The 23,756-nt window shown below is 40.8% G+C and overlaps 2 protein-coding genes across 2 annotated transcripts in view; both read left to right on the top strand.

The window, feature by feature from the left end:
• The window catches only part of LOC135207332 (attractin-like), a 135,132-nt gene that overhangs the window by 96,807 nt on the left and 14,569 nt on the right, over positions 1–23,756 (top strand). Inside the window, 7 exon segments of the mRNA XM_064239032.1 lie at positions 19,292–19,432; positions 19,774–19,920; positions 20,392–20,556; positions 20,779–20,989; positions 22,327–22,405; positions 22,604–22,987; positions 23,184–23,298. Of these exon segments, the coding sequence (XP_064095102.1) occupies positions 19,292–19,432; positions 19,774–19,920; positions 20,392–20,556; positions 20,779–20,989; positions 22,327–22,405; positions 22,604–22,987; positions 23,184–23,298 (1,242 nt within the window).
• Positions 373–16,031, top strand: LOC135207333 (multiple epidermal growth factor-like domains protein 8). The gene is made up of 4 exons (XM_064239033.1): positions 373–461; positions 13,638–13,949; positions 15,423–15,561; positions 15,939–16,031. Exons 1-4 carry the CDS (start codon positions 402–404, stop codon positions 16,004–16,006), a joined length of 579 nt encoding a protein of 192 aa, XP_064095103.1. The 5' UTR covers positions 373–401; the 3' UTR covers positions 16,007–16,031.

The raw sequence follows: 23,756 nt of genomic DNA, 5'->3' as shown, positions 1-23,756 counted from the left end.
AATTTCCTTAATATTAATATAATTGCTCCTTTTTATGTTTTGTATTGTTAACCTTTTTATTTTTATAATTAAAATTAGTTAAATTGTGATGTAAGAAAGATTTTTAGATGTCATTCTGCTTATTGCATGGAGTGATTAGCAGTTTTGGTATTAGCTTTACCAGTATTTGCCATCCTACGCTCAATATCATAGCAGGAGTTTCCTTAGATTTCAGAGGGATTTAGGCAGAGAGTGTTAGTGATCCAGCAGCTGTGTAAATTTTTGGGTATTTTTATTGAGCAGTTTTGTCAGCAGAATGGGAAACCCCTGTCTGTGTTGAAACCTCAAAACTTTTATACACATGTTGTCTCTGTTGGCAGAAGTGTAACTTTTTGTCTTGTTTCTAACAGCCTGAAGGTGTGATGAGTTTGCGTAATGTCCTCCTAAATAAAGAGGGACGCAGGCCAACTAAGGTGGTGGTGGTATGTTGGTGTCAGCTGCTTCTGTCCCTCATTTTTTTTTTCACCTTAATTTTGTGTGTTTGTGTATACATGGTATCCTTTGGAGTCATGAATTTTGTTTGCTACCATTTTATTGTAGCAGTAAGAAACGTTCTTGCATGAGAAAGGATACAGTCCTTAGACTGCTTGACTGAATGTTTCTTTGTGCATGAAAGTTAATGCATCCTGTAATGGAGTCTTGCTTGTTTCAAAAATTGTATCCCGCACTATTTATTTTGTGTAAAGTTTCCAGAAAACACTTTCTTTCTTTTAACACAAGTATTTTAGTTTTTTCAGAAGACAACCAAATGTTTTCAGGGTACATAATTATTAAAGTAGGATTTGATACTTGGATCCTGATAGGTTTATACAATTTACCTTTTTAGTTTGGTATATTGTATAAAACATTGGAAGAAAAATGGTCTTCCATAAAACCATAGTGCAACTTATGATATGCATTTGTAATGACCTATGAATTCTTTTATGTGTGTATGTAATGGGATTATATTGAAAGATTGACAGCACACCAAATGGTGCTGGGTGGTTCAGTAAATGCAGTTTTACAATGAAAACCTAAAGAATATTTTGCAACAGCAATTTTTTTTAAAGAAATACTGGTCATTTAATTTTATTTCCAAGATAACATCTATTATCATTTTATTCATTTATTTATTAGATATCATCAGATGAAACTTTTTGGCATATTTTCTGGTCAGGTTTCCTTAATGTCATAATTCCAGTTGAAATATGAGTGTTTTGATTGGTACTGCAAATTTCCGGCTTGTAGGTTGACTGAGAAGTTGAAGTAACAGTTGAATGCATCCATGAGTGGAAATGGCTGGTCTTCATATGCTGTAATTTTCTACTGTGGAAGATAGACTCTGAGGTAGAGTCTATTTACATATATAATGGAGGCCTTACCCAACAAATGTACTAACCTTCTTACCTTTGAAATGTCATATGGTAGTTGTGTATATTTCAAGGTTTTGTGTGGATATCTAAGAGATTACTTGATTGCTTATCATGCCTAAACCTTGAGTGTTTACTCCATCATATGCTGGCCATTCATCATCTGAAGTCCATGCAATCTCTCGACGACTAATTGTTTTCATGGCCTCTTGATCTTAAAGGACTTCATTATGAATAGATGATGAGGTTTGCTATTTATTTCTCTACCAGACTGTTGAATAGAATTACAATAATCTTCCTTGAAGATTTCAATATTCTTGGGCTAGAGGTTTGGATGTACTTCATCTGTGGAGACAATTGAGTACATCTTGTTGAAGGAAGGTGGCGAAACTTGAACCTTTTGTTAGAGGAGTATCCTTAACATGGGTTGTCTGAAATAATGTTTTCGTATTAATTTGTGTGGGGCTAACGTTGTGGTAGAACAGAAGAGTCTGAGCAACTGTGTGAGGGAGAAATCAGGAGCCATGGAGCTGGTGTCATGGGTGAAGGCATGCTCAGATAGTGATGGTAGTCTAGCTCTGGCCACAGTTTACTGTGCACAGCCAGATAATTGCTTGGAATCTATCAATAAAGTTTAGGACTTGGTTAAGCTCTAAAATCTTGCCTCTTGGTCTTGTTAGAAGGCAATTGAAGTGTTTGCTGAATTGAAGTGTTTGCTGGAGATGGAGCTAACAGTGTCAGAGGTAGGAACAAAAATTGCTTTGCTTGAGGATGCAGTAATCAGAATATCTTGCCCTATGGTGAGAGTGGGAGGAATGGCTATCTGGTTTTGTCCAGTAAAACACTCGGGTGAGAAATAACTTCTCTCATCTCCTATGTGTGGAGTGGCCTCCAGGGCTTTGTTGAGGAAGATGTATGTATCAAATGAAATTTCATCCAAAAGAATCTATTCTTTAATGAATTCTGATGGTGAAAGCAAAGAGGAAATGGAACACCAACCACAGACTAAAGTCAGAAGTATTTGTAGAAGTCCTGAGTATTGTGTTCTGCATGAGTAGGCATTACGGATCCATTGATCAGTTTTTACAGACTTGAGAGGTTTACTTGGAGAAATTTTTTTATTTTTTTTTTATTTTGTATGTGCTGTTATTCTTTATTCCTATTTTCCAGTGTGTTACTTTGAAACTCAAACTTTTATTCATTGGAAGTATTTATGTATTGTTACGATATTTTAAATGTAACGTAGGCCTCTCTTACTTGTTCAGTTTTGTATCAGTGATTTGTGCTATTAAGTATGTTTAGATAGTGTTTTCTGATGAATTTTTGGGGGCAATGTTAATGTGTTGAACAGTTCCTTGTTTGCCTCACCAGGATTGGTTCTCAGACCTCTCACCTAGACAGTGGATTCTCCCAGGGGGTGATGCTTTGGAAGAAGTAAATCGGGCAGCTTTATTTTTTAAGGGTTCAGGATTGGCTGAGGAGGGACTTTTAGATTGTTACTTTGGACACCACCAGACATTGCAGAATTTGTACTACTAACCTCGCCAAGGAAGCTGGGCTTGGTTTTCATCTTTAGGGTGAATGGGGTGTTAATCTATCAGTACCAGTGTCCTGGTTGTTGGTAAAAGTTCTTTACCTTCCTGCAGTTTTGGAGGAAGATGCCTTCCACTGATGTAATGGACAACAGAAGGGTTCTCTTATTAGGTCTTCAGTTTGCATGGCTTGGACTTGAGTGCAACAAGAATTTGACCAATTAGATCAGGAATCGTAAAAAAACAGTTCTTTGAGGTCCTCACTGGCAGCTGTGTTGGGGTCTTGTGTTGATTATACATATCTTTCATGTCTGTCTTACGAGTCCATGTTGATCTGGCTTGAGAGACAGTGTATTCGTACCTCAGCCTTCATGATAGGGTCACCAAATTCCATGCCTTGTATGGGAGTAAGACTTATTTCAGAGACAGGTCTTAGATTGCTCTCTCCTTGTCAAACATGTTGGCCAGACGTAACTTGTCCCATTTTCCATCCTGGCACTGTCCAAGGTTGCTTTTGACATGGAGGATCAATGTCCATGTGCTGGGAGGGTGGTGATGATTCACTTGAAGAGGTCAAGACCCGATTCGTCTTGTGTACAGTCTGGAAGTAGAATATCTCAAAGAACATGGTTTTAGAGGAATTAGTGACGGGTGAGTTTTAGTTGCATATGTTTACAGTGATTTGTCCTTGCTAACTTTGAAGTTATACCTAGAATTATTATCCATTGGGTGGTCTGGTATTTTGGAGGGCCTCCATGACTTTTACCAAGCTTCACTTTATGACCATCATGCACAGAAATGTAATGTGTTCTACTTGGGTTCAGCTGTCATGATAAGTCACATTTTCCGTGGAGAGGGAGGTTATATATGCATTTTAATGAGAAATACAGGGAAATATATGATTATGTGATGGGGTTGTGATGAAAGTTAAAAACTAAAGCTTTTTGACAAATCTGTTAATCATGTATGGGGGGTCTTCTCCCTTTCCTACAAGCTTGCTTTTCTTGTATAAAAAAATGAGGTTGAAATAGACCATAATATAGTTGGGAGGTTGAATCACTCGGTGATATGAATCTGTGAGACTGGGATTGCCATGTTCACCGAAAGAAGGCATTACAGTATATGATTACTAGGTTTGTATGAAAAAACTTTGATCATGTTATAAAACTGTATTTCCCTTTATTTGGTTTCTGAGATCTGTCAGAGTAAAATGTTAATTTCCATTTATTTGGCTCTTGAGACATAATGTATAGGTGAAAAATGTTTACTGTAGAGTACCAAAACTTATGCATAGTAATTTGATAAGGTGATTTCTGTAACTCATTTCTCTGAGCAAACAGAATGCAGGATATTGTCATATGTAAAAGAGAAACATTAGAAAGTCGTTAGTTCATTTGGCCAAAAAATCCCCTCAGTGTACAGTAGAGGGAAAATGCAATGACTTCGGATGTCAATGGCCTTCTTTAATTCTCTGTCATATTCCATAATTATTGTTGGCAGTAACGTGTCTTGTTAAGTAACTCAAGTAGACTCTCCGCTTAACTGAGATATGTTCCTAACATAGTACACCAAGGCGGAATGTTGTTTAGCTTGGGATACCTTGTAATAATAGAACTCCTCCAGGGCATGGTTTTGTTGTATTTTTAGGGCTATTGGTCAAGCCACAGAACACTGGTAAGCTTAAAAAGGAAAACCCCCTGCTTTTTTTTTTTGTAGGAATCTTTAAACTGGTGAAAATTTTTCTTGATTGCACTAAGTGTGACAAAAAAATTATTCCTATGAAAAAGATGACAACTTTATTTAAATAAATAACAAGAGCATTATTTGTTCCAATACGTAATACAAACCATCGGTCCTTTAACAATAGGAATGTAACTTGCGGCAGCTGGAACCGGTCATAAGCTTCGAACAATGGAGGTGAAGAATCATTTTGCTTTCGGCCGCGCTGGGTGACAGACGTGTTCTCCACTTCTCTCTGCCCGCCATCGTCGCATACTTTGTACCTTTAAAACTTTTGTTTGCCTTCTATTTCTAGTGTGCTTGTGTGAAAATTCAGTAAGTACTTGTGATTTTTGTAATTATTCTGTCATGGATTCTCGTGAGCTGGAGAGTTCCCCACGCCCCCCCCATCAGCCGTAGACTGTGCCCTGGTGTGGAGGGCCGTAAGTGTGGGGCCTTCCGCTCCTTTATCAAGGTAGATCTTCAAGATTTATGTGCTCGGTTTCGGGGGCGCGAATGCTCTCGCACCGAGCCTTGTGATTTGTGTCGTTTGTGGTCGGAGGAGCAGTGGGCGCGATACGAGGGGAGGAAGAAACAACGTAAGCCTGCCAGGGAGTCATCTGAGGGTTCTCCGGCTACTCCCCTGGTCAAGGACACATTGTCTTCTTTCCTCCCTCCATCTCAGCTCCCACATATGGCTCCTTCTCCTTCGGGGGGGATTTCTCGCTCCTTTTCTTCGCCCGATCGGTCGAGCGTGGAGGAGGGGCCGAGATACCCCGACATGGTGGGACTCCCCCCCCCCCCCCCCCCCCCCCCCCCCCCCCCGGCCCCCCCCCCCCCCCCCCCCCCCCCCCCCCCCCCCCCCCCCCCCCCCCCCCCCCCCCCCCCCCCCCCCCCCCCCCCCGCGCGCGAGGGGAACCCCCCTACTAACCCGACCTTTGCCTCCTCAGGTGTGCCTGCCGCAGGTGACGACCTCGGTCAGGTTTGGTTCTTGCTGGGACTCCAGGGGACACCGAGTGTTCGGAGGCTGTTGTATCACCTGGCGAGTGGCTCCAGACCGGTAACCCACGGTCCGGTAACCAGCACTACCACCACCGTGTCGACTCCGGGGTATGCCGCCCCGCCTCATCTGGTCTATACTCAACACGTGACCATGGTAACTCCTTCAGCTGCTGTACAGGCACCGCTACCAGGCGTACCGAGGAGGGTCGTGACACCGCCGCCCGGGTTCGCCGCTCTTGCCTCAGCCCCTGACTTCCGGTGCCCCAAGAGCTCGCCCCTAGATTGGCCGGTCCCAGCGGCACGACGCGCCATGAGGACAGGCCCCGCTCCCACCGTGACAGCGGACTCTGCCGGTCCCCTGATCGCCGCTCCTACCGGGACCGGACGGGTAGGAGGACCAGCAGCAGCTCTTCTGATGCTTGGGACCGGTGCCGCTGTTCTTGGTCCAGCCACTCTCCCCCGGAGAGCCGCGCAACCAGGCCTGCTGCTCGATCGCCACCACGGGTTGGCGATCGCCTGCAGCCCCCCAAGCACACCGGTCCTGCCGATGGGCAAGGGGGGAGTGTCAGGTCTTTCTCTCCGATCCCTTCAACTTCCTCGGGTTACACCGGGAAGAGCGAGGCGAACTGGAGTGATCGTGTGGAGTGCGCTCCTCACGTTCCCACCACGATGCTCTACGAACCTGGCACGGTCTTAGGACCGACCAGATCGTACATACAATTGGCCGGAAGAGACCGGGAGGGGTCTGTTGTTGCGGTTCCTCCTTCTGAAGGAGGAGGATCTCGGGAGGCGTTCTTGCTGGAGGGACTTGATGGTCTGTCTCCGCAAGACGCAGTCACTCCCGAGATCCAGAGGTTGTTTTCTGAGGTTATTGCGCTGATTCGTCAGCACAACGACCTCGGGGAAGGATTGCAGCTCCCACCTGCTGAGCCTACGTCCAGGCTCAAGTCGTTCTGGGATCCTAAGAAGGAACCCAGGATGACAGTGGGTCTGCCATGATCTGCTCTGGCTGACTTGTTGCTGGGCCAGGTGGACGCTCTCGTCTTTGGACAGGAGGGTTCGCTACGGTATGGAAGGTCGTCCAAGCTACTTCCCCCGCCTCTACTGCGACAGAGGAGATTCTACGTGCCATCGGAGGACCCTCTGCCGCCCAAACAGGTTAACCCGGAGCTAGCTAGGCTAACTCCGGGGGTGTCTCTGCAGCAGCTCCTGTCGGAGAACCTATGGTTCTCGCAGCAAGAGGCACTTGCCTTGGAATCGACCGCCATGGCGGCATTCCAAGCAGTCTCCTGGCTAGACCTGTGGTCCCTCACAGTGTCTAAGGTTGCAGCCTCCTCGGGAAACATCACTCCTAAAGGGGACCCGGCTTTCAGGAGACTGTGCCAGTCTGGAGGTAGAGCCATCTCCTACCTAGCCCACCGGACGACAAACCTGTGGGCCAACCTGGTACTTCGGTGTAGGGACGCAGTCCTCACCCGAGTGACCAGGGCGGCTGGGCGCGAGACGGCTCTGGGTCTTCGCAATGGACCGGTGTGGAGTTCCTCCTCTCTCTTCCCAGGAGAGATGGTGGATGCTGCGGTGGAACAACGGCGCACTGACGACAGTGACTGTCTAGTCCACCAGGCAGTCTCGAAGGCGGCTGGGCAGCCTCGAGCTACTGCGGCCAAGCCCAAGAGTTTGGCTAGCGCTTCCTCTGCGGCCAAAATGATGGCATCGTCGAAGCCCAGAGGAAAGACTCTGCCTTCGACTTCATCAAGGAGCGACCGTCACCAGCCCTCCTCCCAGCCCTCCTCACGGAAGTGGGGGTTGCCTGGCGAGCCATTGGGCAACATGGCAGCGCTACAGAGCAGAGACCTGGATAGTAGATATCCTTCGGGAGGGGTATCTACTACCCTTCGAGTCTTGGCCACCCCTCACCTCCAACCCGGTCCACCATCAGACTTACGTTTCCAGTTCATCCAAGGACGTAGCACTTCGGCAAGAAGTCCAAGCCATGCCGAGCAAAGGAGCTGTGGAGATCGTCAGGGATCGGTCACCGGGCTTCTACAGCCGTCTTTTCCTGGTGGAGAAGTCTTCGGGGGGCTGGCGCCCGGTGATAGATCTCTCTCCCCTGAACCGATTCATTCGCCAGTCTCGTTTCACGATGGAGACGGCACGCTCCGTGCTCAACTCCATCAGGGAGAATGACTTCATGCTTTCGGTGGGCTAGAAGGACGTATATTTCCAGATACCCATTCATCAATCCTCCAGGGAGTACCTCTGCTTCATCCTCGACGGGACGGTGTACCAATTCAGGGCACTTTGCTTTGGTCTCTCGACCGCCCCACAGGTGTTTACACGAGTGTTCACTCTGGTGTCTGCTTGGGCCCACTCATTAGGGATACGTCTTCTGAGGTATCTCGACGACTGGTTAGTCTTGGCGAGCTCCTGCTCGCAGTTGCTACGGGACAGGGATCGGCTCCTTGAGTTCTGCCGCAATCTGGGGATCATGGTAAACTTCGAGAAGTCAGATCTCGAGCCCAAGCAGAGGATGAAGTACCTGGGTATGCTGATCGATACGGTAGCAGGGCGAGTCTTCCCCGCAGACTCGCGGATCAGCAGATCGGGAGCAGCCGACCGACCAGTTCCTGTCTCGGCAGGAACAGCCAGCTCAGCAGTGGTAAGTGTGATCAGCCACCTGTCGTCACTCGAGAAGTTAGTCCCTCACGGGCGTCTTCACCTGCTGTCTCTTCAGTGGAGGCTAAGGAGAGTTGGTCACAGGCAAGAGACCCACCGTACTTCCCCGTGTCCCTCACGGAGGAGGTGAGGCAGGACCTAGCCTGGTGGCTGGACGACAGGAACCTCGTAAGAGGAGTGCCTCTCCTCACACACACACACATACACACACACACACACACACACACACACACACACACACACACACACACACACACACACACCCCGTAGATGTTGCTGTTTTCAGACGCGTCAGCTGAGGGATGGGGCGCACACCTGGAGGAGTTGCTGGCTGCAGGCGTGTGGGATCATCACGACAAGCACCTTCACATCAGCGTACTGGAGCTCAAGGCAGCGTTTCTCGCTCTCCAAGAGTTCCAGGACCGTCTGATGGGACACTCGGTGGTGTTGATGTGCGACAACACCACAGTAGTGGCATACATCAACAAACGGGGGCCTAGTGTCCCTCCCGTTGCACCAGTTGACGTTGCAGGTGCACGAGTGGGCCGTGGCTCACTCAGTAGAGTTGTCAGCCCGCTACATTCCAGCAGGAATGTAGTAGCAGACAAGCTCAGCCGTCGGGATCAGGTGATAAGGACCAAATGGTCCCGACACCCAGACGTGGCGGAAAGGCTCTTCAACCTGTGGGGGCGTCCAGTCGTAGATCAGTTTACCACCCGGCACAACGGGAAACTTCATGTTTTCTACTCAGCCGTGCCGGACCCATGGGCAGCTGCAGAGGACACTCTTCAATACCTGTGGGACAACCTCTTCGTCTACGCCTTTCCCCCGTTCTGTCTGATTCGCAAGACGATCAGCAGAGCGCTGGTCACCCCGAATCTCTGGATGATCCTGATGGCTCCTGAATGGCCTCATGCCATTTGGTATCCAGACCTGCTGGCTCTGCTCGCAGAAGCACCGAGAGAGATTCCCCCTTGGCACAACCTCCTCTGCCAGCCACACGTAGAACGGTACCACCAGTCAGTCCAGTCCCTTCGTCTTCACGGCTGGCTGTTATCCACCATCTCTTGCGAGCGAGAGGCTTTTCTCGCTGAGCAGCAACAGAGATGGCTGGGTACATCAGACAGTCCTCTGCAGCTGTGTACCAGGGAAAGTGGACCGTCTTCTGTGGTTGGTGTCATAGACGGGGTCTATCTCCACGCAGAGCTACTCTTCAGCAGGTAGCGGATTTCCTCGTTTTTCTTCGCAGAGAGAAGCTACTATCCATCCCCACAGTCAAAGGATACAGAGCTGCCTTGGCCCTAGTCCTGAAACTGAGGGGAGAGGATATCTCGAACTCGTTCGAGATCTCCCTTCTGATGAGGAGCTTCGAGAGGTCTTGCCCACCCAGGGAACTCAGGCCCCCAGGGTTGGATGTGACTCTCGTCCTTAGGAGTCCGACTCGAAGTCCCTTCGAGCCACTCCGAGAGTCGTCAGACAGGGATCTGACCTCAAGACTCTCTTCTTGCTTGGCCCTGGCATCGGCAAAGAGAGTAGGGGATCTTCATGGTCTATCCTTCAACGTCAAGCATTCCAGGGGATGGGGTTCTGTGATGCTCGATTTCGTCCCGAACTTCGTAGCGAAGACTCAGAATCCTTCGGTCCCTGATGACCGGTTTGAGTCATTCACAATCCCCTCCCTAAAGGACTTCACAGACAACGACGCGGATGAGATGCTGCTTTGTCCTGTGAGGGCGCTATGGCGCTATCTGAAGAAAACTCTGCACCTCAGGCCTGAGTACCGACGCCTCTTCGTTAGCACCGGGGTGACCAAGAAAGAAATATCCAAGAACACACTTTCTTTCTGGCTGCGTGAGGTGATCAGGAGGGCGTACAAAGCTGACGGTAGCGACGACATCCGTACCCTTCGTCCGAGAGCCCACGAAGTCAGAGGTATTGGTCCTTCCCTTGCGTTCATCAAGAACTTCTCCGTGGCGCAGGTCCTGAAGGCAGGTGTCTGGGCCAACCAGACCCCTTCACCTCCTTCTACCTTCGGGATATTGCCCACAGGTCCTTGGACACTTTTTTTTCCTTGCGACCCGTGGTGGCTGCTCAACAGGTTGTGTAGCTTACCCAGCACCTGAGCGGACAGAACAGCATCGTATCCTTGTGTGACTGCATGAATTGATGAGTGAATGAGAGTGTGACTGGCTTCTCTTCCTCATCTTTTTCTCCCCCTCTACCTGTGGGCAGAGGGACGTGGTCGTCACCACGCTGGAACAGGAGGCCAATGCAGGTAAGCTACCCGACCGAGCTCCATCCTATCCCTTTCATTAGGGATAGGAGCATTTATCCACCACCCCCCCCCCCAACAAGGGGGGGGAGTGGAAGCCAACAAGAGACAAACCCACTTCATATTGGCTCTTGCAATAGGAAAAAGTTCTTGCTTGCTAGTTTTAAGAGGTACGCTGGCCTCCCTCTTATAACATGGGTCCAGAGGTCTGACCATTGATCCTGCTGTACATAACCCCGATCATTGGGCAGAGGCTAGGATCCCTCCCTCTGCTCTTACGACCAGGGAGGGAACCAAGGCTGGATGATCACCAGTCTGTTCATTGATTCAGATTCCACCCACCAAGAAGTGAGTCTTCCTATTGTTAAAGGACCGATGGTTTGTATTACGTATCAGAACAAATAACAATTTGTCGAAAATTGTATTTTTCCCAACTACAAAACTGAGGTCCTTTACACATAGTCCCACCCTCTGCCACCCCGCCCCTCGCCATTGTTTTTTTTCCTGGGCCTAAAGTCAAAGTTGGTTCTTCACCTCCCAGTCGCGCGGTGCGCTGACTGTCGGACACGCAGTTAACTACTGAACTCCCTGGTTCAAAGCTTACGACTGGTTCCAGCTGCCGCAAGTTACATTCCTATTGTTAAAGGACCTCAGGTTTGTATAGTTAGGAAAAATACAATTTTCGACAAATTGTTATATTAACCCCATCTGTTAAGATCTTATCTTCATGAAAGTTAAATTGCAGTTTTAGTGTTCAAGACCAGCAGAGTTTGTGAATTTATTTTTTTAATGATAGATATTAGTATGTGTTTGAATTTTGTTTTTCAAACTTATTGAATGGATGCGAGTTCAGTTTTGATTTGGAGTTCAGATCCCAAAATTACTTGAGCATTACTAATCCTTGGCTAGAATGTTCCAGGTAGATTATCTTCTTTCCTCACAAAAGGTGTCACATGCACTTCTTAGTTAGAGCATCCTATCTTTCTGATGTTGAATGATCTTTAGTTACACTATAGTTCTACAGTATTTACAGAATTTGCCACTCTACTTAGGTGTTTTTCAATGCATGTTTTAATCACATTAAAAAAATTTCCACAAGTTGGGTTCTTTTTCTAGTCTTATTTTTTCATGACTTGAAAGTTTTTTGTTTTACTTTTGCACATTTTTATGCAAATACAAAATTGTATTTTTTTGAAAGTACAAACCCTTATTTTATGTAAGCCTTAAGTAGTAGTAGTAATAGTTAGTAGGTTATAGTTGACTCTTAACTGTACTAGCTGGTGAGTTTAATGGGTGGAAGATGAGGAATGGACATTACTTTGGTTCTCTCTTGATAGTTAATTAACTTTTATAACATTTTCATTTAATAATTTACTAAGGATTGGGTATTTACTTTATAATGATTCTGGCTATCACAAATTATTGTAATGCCAAGTGCTTAGACCCAGAGGCTTTTGTTCTCTATATTGAAGAAGTGTGGAGTGGCATCCATGTCACTGATAAGGATGTTAAGGGTCAAGTTCAAGAAATTCTGTACTGTAACCTGAATGCATTATGCTTTTTTGTCATTGTTTATATTTTGTAATCATCCGTTACAATAAATAAATTTATCTTATGTCTTAAAACAGCAAAATGATACTCAGATCCTAAAGTTTCATATTGTATTCATAACAGATGTAGTTTTAAGATTTGAAACTCATGACATGGTTGAGTGTGAATAAATAGCCTGCTGATTATCTGGCATTTGTAAGTTGGTATTGGTATGTCGTCAAAAGTGGTAGTACTTTAGATATGTCCTCATAGATTTTCAGTCTATCAGTCATGGTGGTTGTAAACCAAAGTCTAGTGGTACACTATGTTCACTGTTGTTTGCTGAATATATTGCCTTTAAAAAATTTTTTTTTTTTTTTACTTCATAGTTTATTGCTTTTTTGGATGGGTAGTGTAGGTTATTGCTTTTTTGGATGGGTAGTGTAGGTACTTGAGGGGGATTTAAGGTCGTTGTTGTTGGTCGATTCTTGTGACTTGCTTAAAGTTCCCATAAAGGAAAAGGTAGGTACTGATGGAAAGCACTGAAAATTGTCTCCTCTATTTGCATATCACTAGGACTTTCATGACATGATCCAATGAGAAATAACAAGAAAAAAATTTCAAGTTTTCCTTCCAACTGAACAATACATGTACTCTACTACTATTGTGAGGCACAGATACAAACAAAAGCTTGGGATGGTGCTTCACCAATCTTTCTCCTGTAGTATTGAGATATTCAAAATGTTTCTCTCTGCTCAAACCATCTTGGATATTTTGGATACAAAAGTTTGTTTTGATGTCATGGTATATGGATATTTTTATGCATTTGTGATCAGATAGCTTACTTTGTCAATATTTTTTGGGTTGTAACATTTGACAGTTTGGATCTGGTGAAAGTGATGTTGCTAATGGAAAAAAATTGCAGCATACCTTTTTTGTAAATGCTTTGTACTTGAGATACCTTGAATCTATTTTGCTGCCTTATGGTCCCTTAAAACTTATTCTATGTGGGTTGCAAAAGCTTTTGTTTTATTTTATTTGATCTAGAGTATGAAGCAAAAATGCAAGGCTAAGAAATTCTCTCCTTCCAGAAAGCATGTTATGAATGTGGTGGCCCCACCCAGTTTACATGCTTACATGCTAGTGAATGGGTAGCCAGACTGTTTATATTTAACAACGCTATCTTAACCTTGATGGCAGGATGAGAATGCTCGAATATGTGAAGTTTGTCCATAGATTTAGGTGTTTTGTAGCTTTTGATTACTCGTCCACTGCTGCAGTGATTCCCCAGGGAAGGGAATTAATAAATTTCTAGTTAACTGTCATTGTAATTTTCACAGTTCTTTTATAATTTGATCATACTGGAACAGAAAGATTATAGTTACCAAACAAGTCTGTTAGGAGCACAATAGTAAAATTGTTTAAAGACTGAATATCGAGCAAATTTCCATTCGTCGAATCATGAATTTTTCAAAATAATTGTCATTGGTATTGACTTAATCATTTTCTTTCACACAGGCTGTTGTTAGTGGGGAAGGTTGTGAAGATACCCAGAGGTCAAAATGCAAATCCCTTGATACGTGCCCTTTATGCCATGCTCACCAGTACTGTGACTGGGAAAATAATCAATGTGATGTTACTCACAATGGAACAAAAGTCACACTGGAATCGCCTGCAGCAGCAGAACCTGAACCCAACTTGCCTGGACTAGAGCAAAGTGAACACCGCAGAGCATTTGGTAGTGGAACAAGCAATGCCCTTCATTCCCATAGGCCCTGTGAACCAACATGTGCACAGAGGACCTCCTGTAAAAATTGTACTGAAACTAAAGTAAGTTAGCATGGAATAAATATTTTACATTTGTAATGACTTTACAAAGGTATCATGGGAATCCTGTTTGTAAAAACTGTTGATTTCTGTTTTAATTAGTTTTCTAATGTTATGTTTTTTAACAATATACTTTATGGCTTTAGGTTCTATAATATTGTTGTGAAGTTTATAAGTAATAGGGAATCTTATAGTACTTTTCTCTTGTGCAGTCCAGTAGAGTTAATTTTACATGTAGAATATTGTGAATTTCCTTTGAGGTACTTATAGATAGGGTTTGGGTTAAGTGGATAAAATGACTAGGGATTACTGCTGTCTTTTGTGTATTTCACAGCACAGTAGAATCTCAATACATTTTCCTTTGCATTCCCTGTCTTTTGTCAAATGTGCACACTCACATGCTCTCTGCACTTTTGTTTTCTTAAAACTTTGTCAAACAACTTTCTCTTGTTTCTTTCATTTGTCATCAGGTATCATGAAGTAAAGATGCCTGGCTTTGGCAAAAGTTCTTGTCTGGGTGAAATGATGGCTAGTTTTCTTGGCATCTTCAGTGTATATTTCTAACTCTTTGAAATTTCCTGCCATCCATTACCCTGCTAAATTCACTCTTGTTTTTTAAGGCCATTTAAAGTACTAGACTTTGCTAGTGTTTGTTTCTTTACAAAAGCTTTGACATCTTTCCATAATTTTGCAAGATCCAAATAGGATAATCAGGGACTGGAAAAGCCTTCCTTACTATGATCCCTTCTCCCATTCATAAAGAATTAGATTTGCTGAATGTGGGAATGACCACTGTTTACACAAGGTAGTACCAGTCATCAGTATTTGGAAATAGCAATCATAGATATAGATATAACAAGTCATAAGAAAACAACAAAATTTGAAAGAATTATAAGTAATAATATGAAACAGATGAAGAAAATAAAAAGAAAGATAATTAGATTTGAACTGTGTATCGAACCCTGCCCTCTCCCATTTGAGAGCATTCTCATTCATCACATGCTGTCAAATGGAATATGTTCGGAGAAGCTGTGTGACTTCACTAAGGCATTCTCTGATTAGATGACAAATCCTTTTAGTAGTAAGCCCAAAGGGATTAGAAATGTGACTTACCAATCATATAAAACTGCTGTGAAATAATAAGAAAATATTTATTTCTTTGGAGTTTAAATATTCTGGTTTCTTTGTGTATACTAGATACAAATGTTTCTTCCATCCACTAACATAGTATGTATGTCTTATTAAGCCCACCTTTGGTAGCATTGAGAATATACCAAAAGGTGGGCATTGAGAACATACCACTACAATTACTATAGTACTTTAGTGTCATAGTTTTGTTCCTTTATAAAATTGCTTGTATAATGAATAAGTACTTTGGGTGAGTTTATTTGTATGTAGTGGATGTCTGTTTTAAATGTACTTAACTATTTAAGGGTCCATGTTTGTATATTAAAGAAGCATTTTTGTTTGTTGTAGGGTTCATGTATGTGGTGCTTCAATCAGCGGCGTTGCGTCAATAACAATTCTTATCTTGTTAGTTTTCCGTATGGTCAGTGTAGAGAGTGGACAACTGAGCTGAAGAGATGCCCTAAGTTTGAAAGTGAAAAGGATGTTGGTAAGTGCCTTAAGCAGAGTTCTGAGGGTTAATGGCATGTACGTCAATTATTTCGGACTAGTGGTAATGAACCTTCCAGATTGTTGCAAAGAAGTGCCCTCATTGCATACTTTCATCAGCTATTTATTTTTGTAAAACCAGTAGTGTGTTATAATTTGAATATTGAATATAGCAAATTACAGGAAAGGAAGTGTCTTTAAATGCTCATTATAAAGTTTTATAGTTCACTGCCCATAGTGTAATGAAAAAGTAGGGTTATACTAAAGCATATAGCAATTTGTACATGCAGTATTTTTAACAGTCCAAAAATGCCCCAGTACATGGCTTAACATGTCAAATGTACAGTAATATGAAATTAATTATATTTCATGTTTCAGAATATAGTCGTTGTAGTGATCATCAGACCTGTCATGATTGTCAAGCAGATGTAGCATGTGGATGGTGATTTGTGATGATGGTAGTGGAACAGGAGGTATTGGAAGTTGTATGGAAGGTGGCCAACGGGGACCCTATCAACCCACTTACAAGTGTTTACTCAGCCAGCAAGTGTCCTAGCACTCGTTGGTGGGTTCTTCACTCAGTGTCCTTGTGAGTATAGTACACCTGCTAAATTTAAGCTGCAAAATGTAGCTGTAGCTGAGATAACAATGTTCAAGCTTCTAATGACTATAAATGATTGTGCATCGGCAACTTGGATGAACTTCCTCAATTTTGTTTTGCATCAAACTGAACTGTAAAAATAATTGGTGTGAAAAATATTTCAGTCAAAACTACTGGCCATGAAAGAAGACTTTTAACTGTTGTTTTAATTTAATTTATATGATGATGGGATGAAACTTTATCCTCATAGTTATCTTTAAACGGAAATTGATCCCTAAACAAAAATTCCTGAATGGTATCGTTGTCCACATTCATGAAAACATTAACAGTGCAAATGGCTCATGATCGCTATTTTGTATTTTATAAAACAATAGTAACATGAGCATTACTGTACAGTGAAGTAAAGCATACCTTTTTTAACCCTTAGAGTGAGACAGGCACTTGTTATAGAAGCGCGAACGTCGACACTGATTTACCACCATAGAAAAATGTTTACCCTTAAAATTACTGGTCCATTTTCTTTGATTTACAATAATAGAAAACCTGATGGCAATATCTAGCACCATCTATTGGTGGTGTCCCAAAACATAACAAAAACAAAAGACCTCAATGTTTACGCCCAGCTGGGCAAGAGATGACTTGTATTTTGTTCATTTATTTGTTATAAATTGGTATGTTTTACGTATTAATGCATTATTTGTCTTATGAATCAATGCCGGTTGAAAGTAATATTTTGATAAGTTACCACAAGCTTATGTAATAGTAGAATGCAGCATATAATGGCCAGAATCTAAATGTTATTGTTTGGCCCTTTAACTGGTCATTTAAATAGAGCCTTTTAATCGATCATAAATGTACACAAATATATGAATCAGTAAACTATGTATATGTTTTATGTTATTCTTTTATTAAGACATAATTTTCCTCATATACTATATGTATATGTAAAATATATATGTAAATAGAGAAACAGAGGAAGAAGTATAGAGAGAGAGAGAGAGAGAGGAGGATTTGCCTAGTCGAGATGTAGTTGCCAAAGTGTTTTAGGTAGCCTAGGATTCGTGGACATTGTTTGGGTAAGGAAAAAAATGCGTTTTAGACGGCAAGGCTTTGTGGACGTTGTTTGGGAAATGATAAATGAGTACTGAATACTGATTTATTTAGCCAGTTTATTTGGAAAGTGTTGAAAAGTTAGTACTGACAGCAGTGCAAGCTAAACTCATAACACCAGTCATTATTATTTTTTCTTGCATTTCCTGTCTTGCTTTTGCTTCACATGCACAGTTGTGCAGGTTAGATTACTTTTGGTTTTCCGCTCTAGTTTTACATTTTTATCTAAGGCAATGATTGTTTTATTGGTTTTTGTATCACTCACACAACTATGTAGCCTATGTTTCCTGTGTAGGTTAGCTTAGTTTTCAGCCTGGAAAAGTTTGAATTAGAGTTACTGTTTGATCAATGGTTAGTTACCACTGATCAAACAGTAACTCTTATCTTGTACCAGTTTACATGGTTTTGCAAATGGATTGATGGAAGGTTATTTAGAAAGGCCACTGATTGGTAAGAGGAGACTGGAATCACCATTATCAAACAGACTCACCGGCAGGCATTTCATTACTCAATTTGTAAACAAAAATCACAAGCCTGATGTATTGTTTGCAGTATAAGAAGTACTGACTGCTGCTTGAAAAAAAAGGGCAGTGCAAAAGAAAACAAACGGCATATCACTGTGAAACCTGTCCTAACAAACCACCTTTGTGCATTTTGCCATGTTTCAAAATGTACCATACTGTAAGCAAGTACAAAAAGACCTGTGAATGTAAAAAGCGATACAAAAATAGTGGTTAGCTGAAGTTTTATTTTAAAAGTTTTCTAAATGAAAATACCCATTTTGTTTGAGAAGAGATTTTTTTTCCATATATAATGCACTAAATACTTTTTAATTTCATTCCTGTCTTTATATCATATATAAAAGGTTCTCTTTTTTTTATTTTCATATAATAAAAATTGAACGGTCTAAAATAAAAGTTATATTGCAAGTTCCTTTCCATTCTTTCTTTCAACACTACAAAATCTCAAAAAAGCGATACGTAAAAGGTACCTATTTTACCAAAGAAAAAATATTTTTGTATAGAGTTATTTATCAAGAAATGGTTGCAAATTCAATCCACATGCCTTTTCTTTAATTTTAGCTCACCAAACAAATTACTGGGTCAAGAATTATGTGTAATGCACTCCAAACGTTTTTTTTACTTTTTTAAAAATATTTTTCTAAAAAAACAGTATTTTTCAGGCCTTTAATCACATTTTAAGAAAAAAATAATGCCAGATATGGAAAATCTAGGTCCGGTTTTTATAGCAAGAGGTATATGAAGTCAATTTAAGAATTTTCCTTTTTTTATGAAGTTTTACGTACCCAGGGGGTAAATTCCAAATGCATATTGACGCAGTCTAAGGGTTAAAGATCCATGGAAAAGATGCATATTTGTTATGTTTGTAATTTACATATATTACGATACTATGTGAATAGTATTACATATGTTAATTTTATGTCATGTTTCAAGAAGCGCCCTTAAAATTAGCTTCAAAATTATGTCTTCAAAAGTCGTATGATAAGTGAGTATGCGTATATGGTAACCAAAAGCTAACCTATACACATAATTTTGTATTTTAGCAGTCGTCTTATACTACAGGTATAAGATAAAGTCATGAAAATTTGCCATAATTTTTTACCTCAAAAATAAATTCATGAAAATTTGCTGTAAAATTCTACCTCATCATATTTAATGGGTAGTCTTATACACAGAAATATATGGTGTATAAAAATGCTCTTTTGTGGAATGCTTTATTATGTACTGGAGCAGTTTTTTGTTGCAAGTTCATCTAATAATAATGAAAATTTACCCTATAAAAAAGTAAAAATTTACGCAATATAAAAAAGTAAAGTGCTTAATCTCCAGTTCATTTCTACTTCAGCTGGTTTGTCCCAAATTATAGTAACTGTCAATTAAATGTATGGTTTGTATTGATGTTACGTTCTTTTTTACTCATACAGATGCAGTATGTAGATTTTGTACATAAATACAAAAGTGTGTGGTGTAAGATTCTTTTGTTTTCTCTCTCTCGACAGTATGCAACTGTAATGGTCACAGTCACTGTGTAAATGGCAGCCAATGTATAATGCCTTGTGCCAATAACACGGCTGGATCCCACTGCCAACATTGCATTGAAAAGTTTTTTGGAAAACCTATCAATGGAGGCTTATGCAAACGTAAGTATTCCGTTTTCACAATTTATACTGTATGACTCATTGCAATTCAAAGCAATCAGTTTTTGGTGATATTTTCAATCTTAATATGGTTTGGGGCTTACTTGGAATCTTAATTATGAATGCTGACAGATGAACAGTACTGAAAGACTAGAAATTTATACTGTTCAGTTGTTGCATACTGAGACTTTTTGTGATGCCCAATTCAAGTGTCATATACAGTGGCTTACGAGGTGTGACTTTAGTTTGGGAACTTTTCTCTGAAATTGTGTACAGGATTGGAATGTGATAATGTAAGTTAGATCTCATAAGTTTGACTTTTCTCGGTTGATTTTGTTTTTTAGCTTGTGAGTGCAATGAGCATGGAGATACTTGCAACAGGGAGTCTGGTCGATGCAATTGCAACACCAAGGGAGTTACTGGGGATCATTGTGAACGATGTGACACCCAAAACAACTATGTCGGTGAACCTCTGCGTGGTTCTTGTTTTTGTAAGTGCTTTGAATTTGTGGTTGTTTCATGTTAGGATTTATATAGGGAAAGTTGGAATAAACAGAATGTTTTAACAACCTTTTTGATTATGTTTCATGTGAAAAGTGGTTAATATTCAGAAACATTAGTTTCAAGAAAACTGGAATGGTCCAAAAATGATTACTCTGTGTTTAATTTGAAGAGTGGGGTTAGCAAAACTCGGGATTAAAAGTAAGAGTGTAAGAAGTGGTTTTTATAAGTTGAAAAACCTATGAACTTCTGTGTTATGGCTCCATTCTGAAACTTGGAGACTTGGTCAAGTACCAGATAGACTTTTGCGTGTGCTTGTAATGGACCTTAGAATTATTGATTAATTTTTGAATGGCTTTTATTTTAGTGATCAACCTGTGTGTGAGATCAAAATGACATTGCAGCAGTAGGCTTTGGAGAATGTTCAATATATTTTTACTACTTTGGCTTTGTTTTTTCAGATGATCTCCAAATTGATTATCAGTTCACTTTTAACCTCTCCAAGCATGAAGACAGACACATCCGCCAAATAAATTTCTTCAATGTGCCCACCAAAAGTGATGTTGATACAGATTTTGATATATTGTGTTCAAAAGCTGCCAAGATAAAAATATCAGCCAAAACTAGTAAGTCAGTGTGATATTTTGTAATTTATTAGTAACAGCCAGTGACCTCATTGCCATTCATCTCTTGAATGTCTGGTACTAAATGTAGTAGCTTAATATGCAGATTTGTGGTTATAATTATTTCAAGTACTGAGCACAGAACCTGTACTATATTGGCATAAGATAACTTTTTTTTTTTTCTTTACTGAGTATTGCAGAGCATAATGTTGCTTTGATTTTCAGCCAAGAGCCACGAATCTTGGATTATTCGTAATTTCACTGGGACGAGAATCAAGCGGAGATTTAGTGCTTCCGAGTACACATTTGGCTCAGCTGATAACAGTACTACTTTCCATGTATATGTCTACAACTTTACTCCACCCATTGAAATTATCGTATCGTTTTCCCAGCATCCGAAGTTGGATCTCATCCAGTTTTTTTCCATTTTCTCTTTGTAAGTATACATATGTTTTGTTTAACTTTTGGCAGATTAAGTTAAGTATATCTTTGTTTTACCAGACCACTGAGCTGATTAACAGCTCTCCTAGGGCTGGCCCAAAGGATGAGATATTTTTACGTGGCTAAAAACCAGTTGGTTACCTAGCAACGGGACCTACAGCTTATTGTGGTATCCGAAGCGCATTATATCGAGAAATGAATTTTTATCACCAGAAATAAATTTCTCTGGTTCTGCATTGGCCGAGCTGAGAATCAAACTTTGGACCACCGGATTGGTATCCGAGTGCAAAATCCACTTGTCCAAAGAGGAACTGAACCTTTGGCAGAACTGATGTAGTTGGCAAGAAATAGAGAAGATTGGAATTCCATGATTGCTAAAATCTTGGGATGCATTCTAGTCTCGGCCAAAGGATTTGTTCTAGAAAAATTAAAATGGAGTAAAGCAGAATAAATTACACAATTATGTTGAATAAATGAAAGGGAACAGGCAAAAAATAATTGAAAGAAGTAGAACAGGTAGGGGTTAAAGGTTCATTAACAGAAGAGAACCTTAAATAATTGTCTTGTGTTATGCAAAGGAAACCTTCAAGTGATACCCTCCTACAGTGGCAAAAAATTAGTGCTTACAGTAGATCTGCATTTCATTTTGTAGGTTTTTTATTAGGGTATATGTAGGGCTGTTGAATTTACAAACTGGAACTATGAATAGTAATTTGTTTATTTAATTAAGTTATGTTACATCATCTTTGTGTAGTCTCACATTCATTAAGTGAAGGCTAAACAATAACTGAAACATACAAGGGAAAAGATAGGTGTAGAAAGGAGTGTAGAATAAATGGTAAAAGTGGGGAAGTAAGTGACAATAGAGGAACCACTGTAGATAAAAAAAGTAGTTGCTCAGCATAATAAGTTAATAAGAAGTCTGTTTAGAAGAAATAATAAAGCATTGTGATATTATTTTATAACAGATTGGAGATCATTAATTGTATTTATAGTAATTATAAAAAGCCCTGCTGAATATAGATAAGAAAGAATTATGTATTACCAATCCCAGAGATGCACATACCACATGCTTTGTTTGGTGCAGATGACAGCATTGTTGGGTAAAAAGTTTGAGGCAAAAGCTTTTGAAACTGGGAAAATAGTAGGATCGGGGACAAAGTTCTTAAAAGAATAATTAGAATGGAAATGCAAGTGAAAGAGGATTTTTTTCCCAATTTGTTGTGAAACATTCTCGGTATACAAATTTTGTGATTGAAATAAAGAATATTGGTTGTAATATTATTTAAATTATATTTTGATTCATAAAAGTGATAACTTTCAACTTTTCAGATGCTTCTTGATATTGTTAACGTTAGCAGCTATATTATGGAAAATAAAACAGAAGTATGATATCTATACACGGAGACAGGTATGTTATTACGATACTGTGCAACTCTTTTAGCGTAATTTATGTGCTGTTGTGTTGTACAGAAAAACATGCTTTTGGAAAATAAGTTGTAAAATAAATCCATTTTCATAATCAAATGTAAATTGGAGATGATTTTCTTGTTATTAGGCAACATTGTGTATTTTGATTGTAATGGAAAATACTTCTGTTCCTTGTTAGCGCCTGCTGGTGGAGATGGAAGCAATGGCATCCCGACCATTTCGCCCTATTCTCCTTGAATTGTATCCTAGAGGAACTGGTGATGATGCCACAGACTCTGTAAATACTGCCTACACACAGACTTGTACTACACACCCAACTGTGGGAAATTATTTAGTATCAGAAACAAATGGAACCACCAATTCTCTTGTTAATGACCATAACATTGCAAACACTGAAAACCTCAATTCCATGCTTAATTCTAATACCAACTGTAAAACACCCCATTTAAATTATTCCATAACTAACAACATCAATCATAAAGCAGTTGCAAATGCAACTTCACCAGATAGCTTGTCCTCTGAGTTACTTGAAAGTATTAGTACTCTGAAGAAAGGGAAAAAGGTACGTACAGTATATTTTAATTATGCAACCTTTGATGCCTTTGATTAACTTTGTAAATAGTGTAAACATAATAATGGAACATCCCAGGTATTTTCACAGCAAAGTATTTTTCAGTATTCATAGCTTTGTCATTGCAGTTGTATTAACATATTTTTGCTTTTTTATAAATAAATAACTTCTGTATTTTTTTGAATAGGTAAATCCAAGTCCTATTGCCCTGGAGCCATGTTGTGGCAACCGTGCAGCCGTCCTCTCACTCCTGGTGCAGCTACCCACTGGCACGGAGTCTTATACTCCACTAGGTCATCCAGGTAAATTTCAAATATTTTCTTCTCATTATTGTTAGTATTTACTCAGTAGATGAGACCTGTTCATATGGAGCAAGTCCATAGGGGCTATTGACTTGAAATGCACTCTTCCAAAGAATATGGTGCTCATTAGGAAGACGTAAGGGGAAGTAAAGGGAAATACAGAAAGAAGAGATCCCACTTATTAAAAAAGAAAACAAAAATTAATAAATAGATAAAAATGTATTAAAATGCAAGAAGAATATTATAAGGGTAGTATGTAATACATTGCATTTTCGCTAGAATTTCTGATCCAACTGCACGACATCCTCTTGGAGGCTGTTCCACAGTCCCAACGGTGAAAGGAATAAAGGACTCAGGAACTGAGGAGTTCAACAGTGAGGCACATTTACTGCATATGTATTGTGTATGTAAGGATTTAGTGTGCATGGTGTTATCGTTTCAAGCTTATTTGGTGTGCA

The sequence above is a fragment of the Macrobrachium nipponense genome, chromosome 32 (assembly GCF_015104395.2).
Source record: "Macrobrachium nipponense isolate FS-2020 chromosome 32, ASM1510439v2, whole genome shotgun sequence".
NCBI classification, from domain to species: domain Eukaryota; kingdom Metazoa; phylum Arthropoda; class Malacostraca; order Decapoda; family Palaemonidae; genus Macrobrachium; species Macrobrachium nipponense.
The sequence above is the reverse complement of the archived record's forward strand: the minus strand, read 5'-3'. Positions and strand labels throughout refer to the sequence as shown.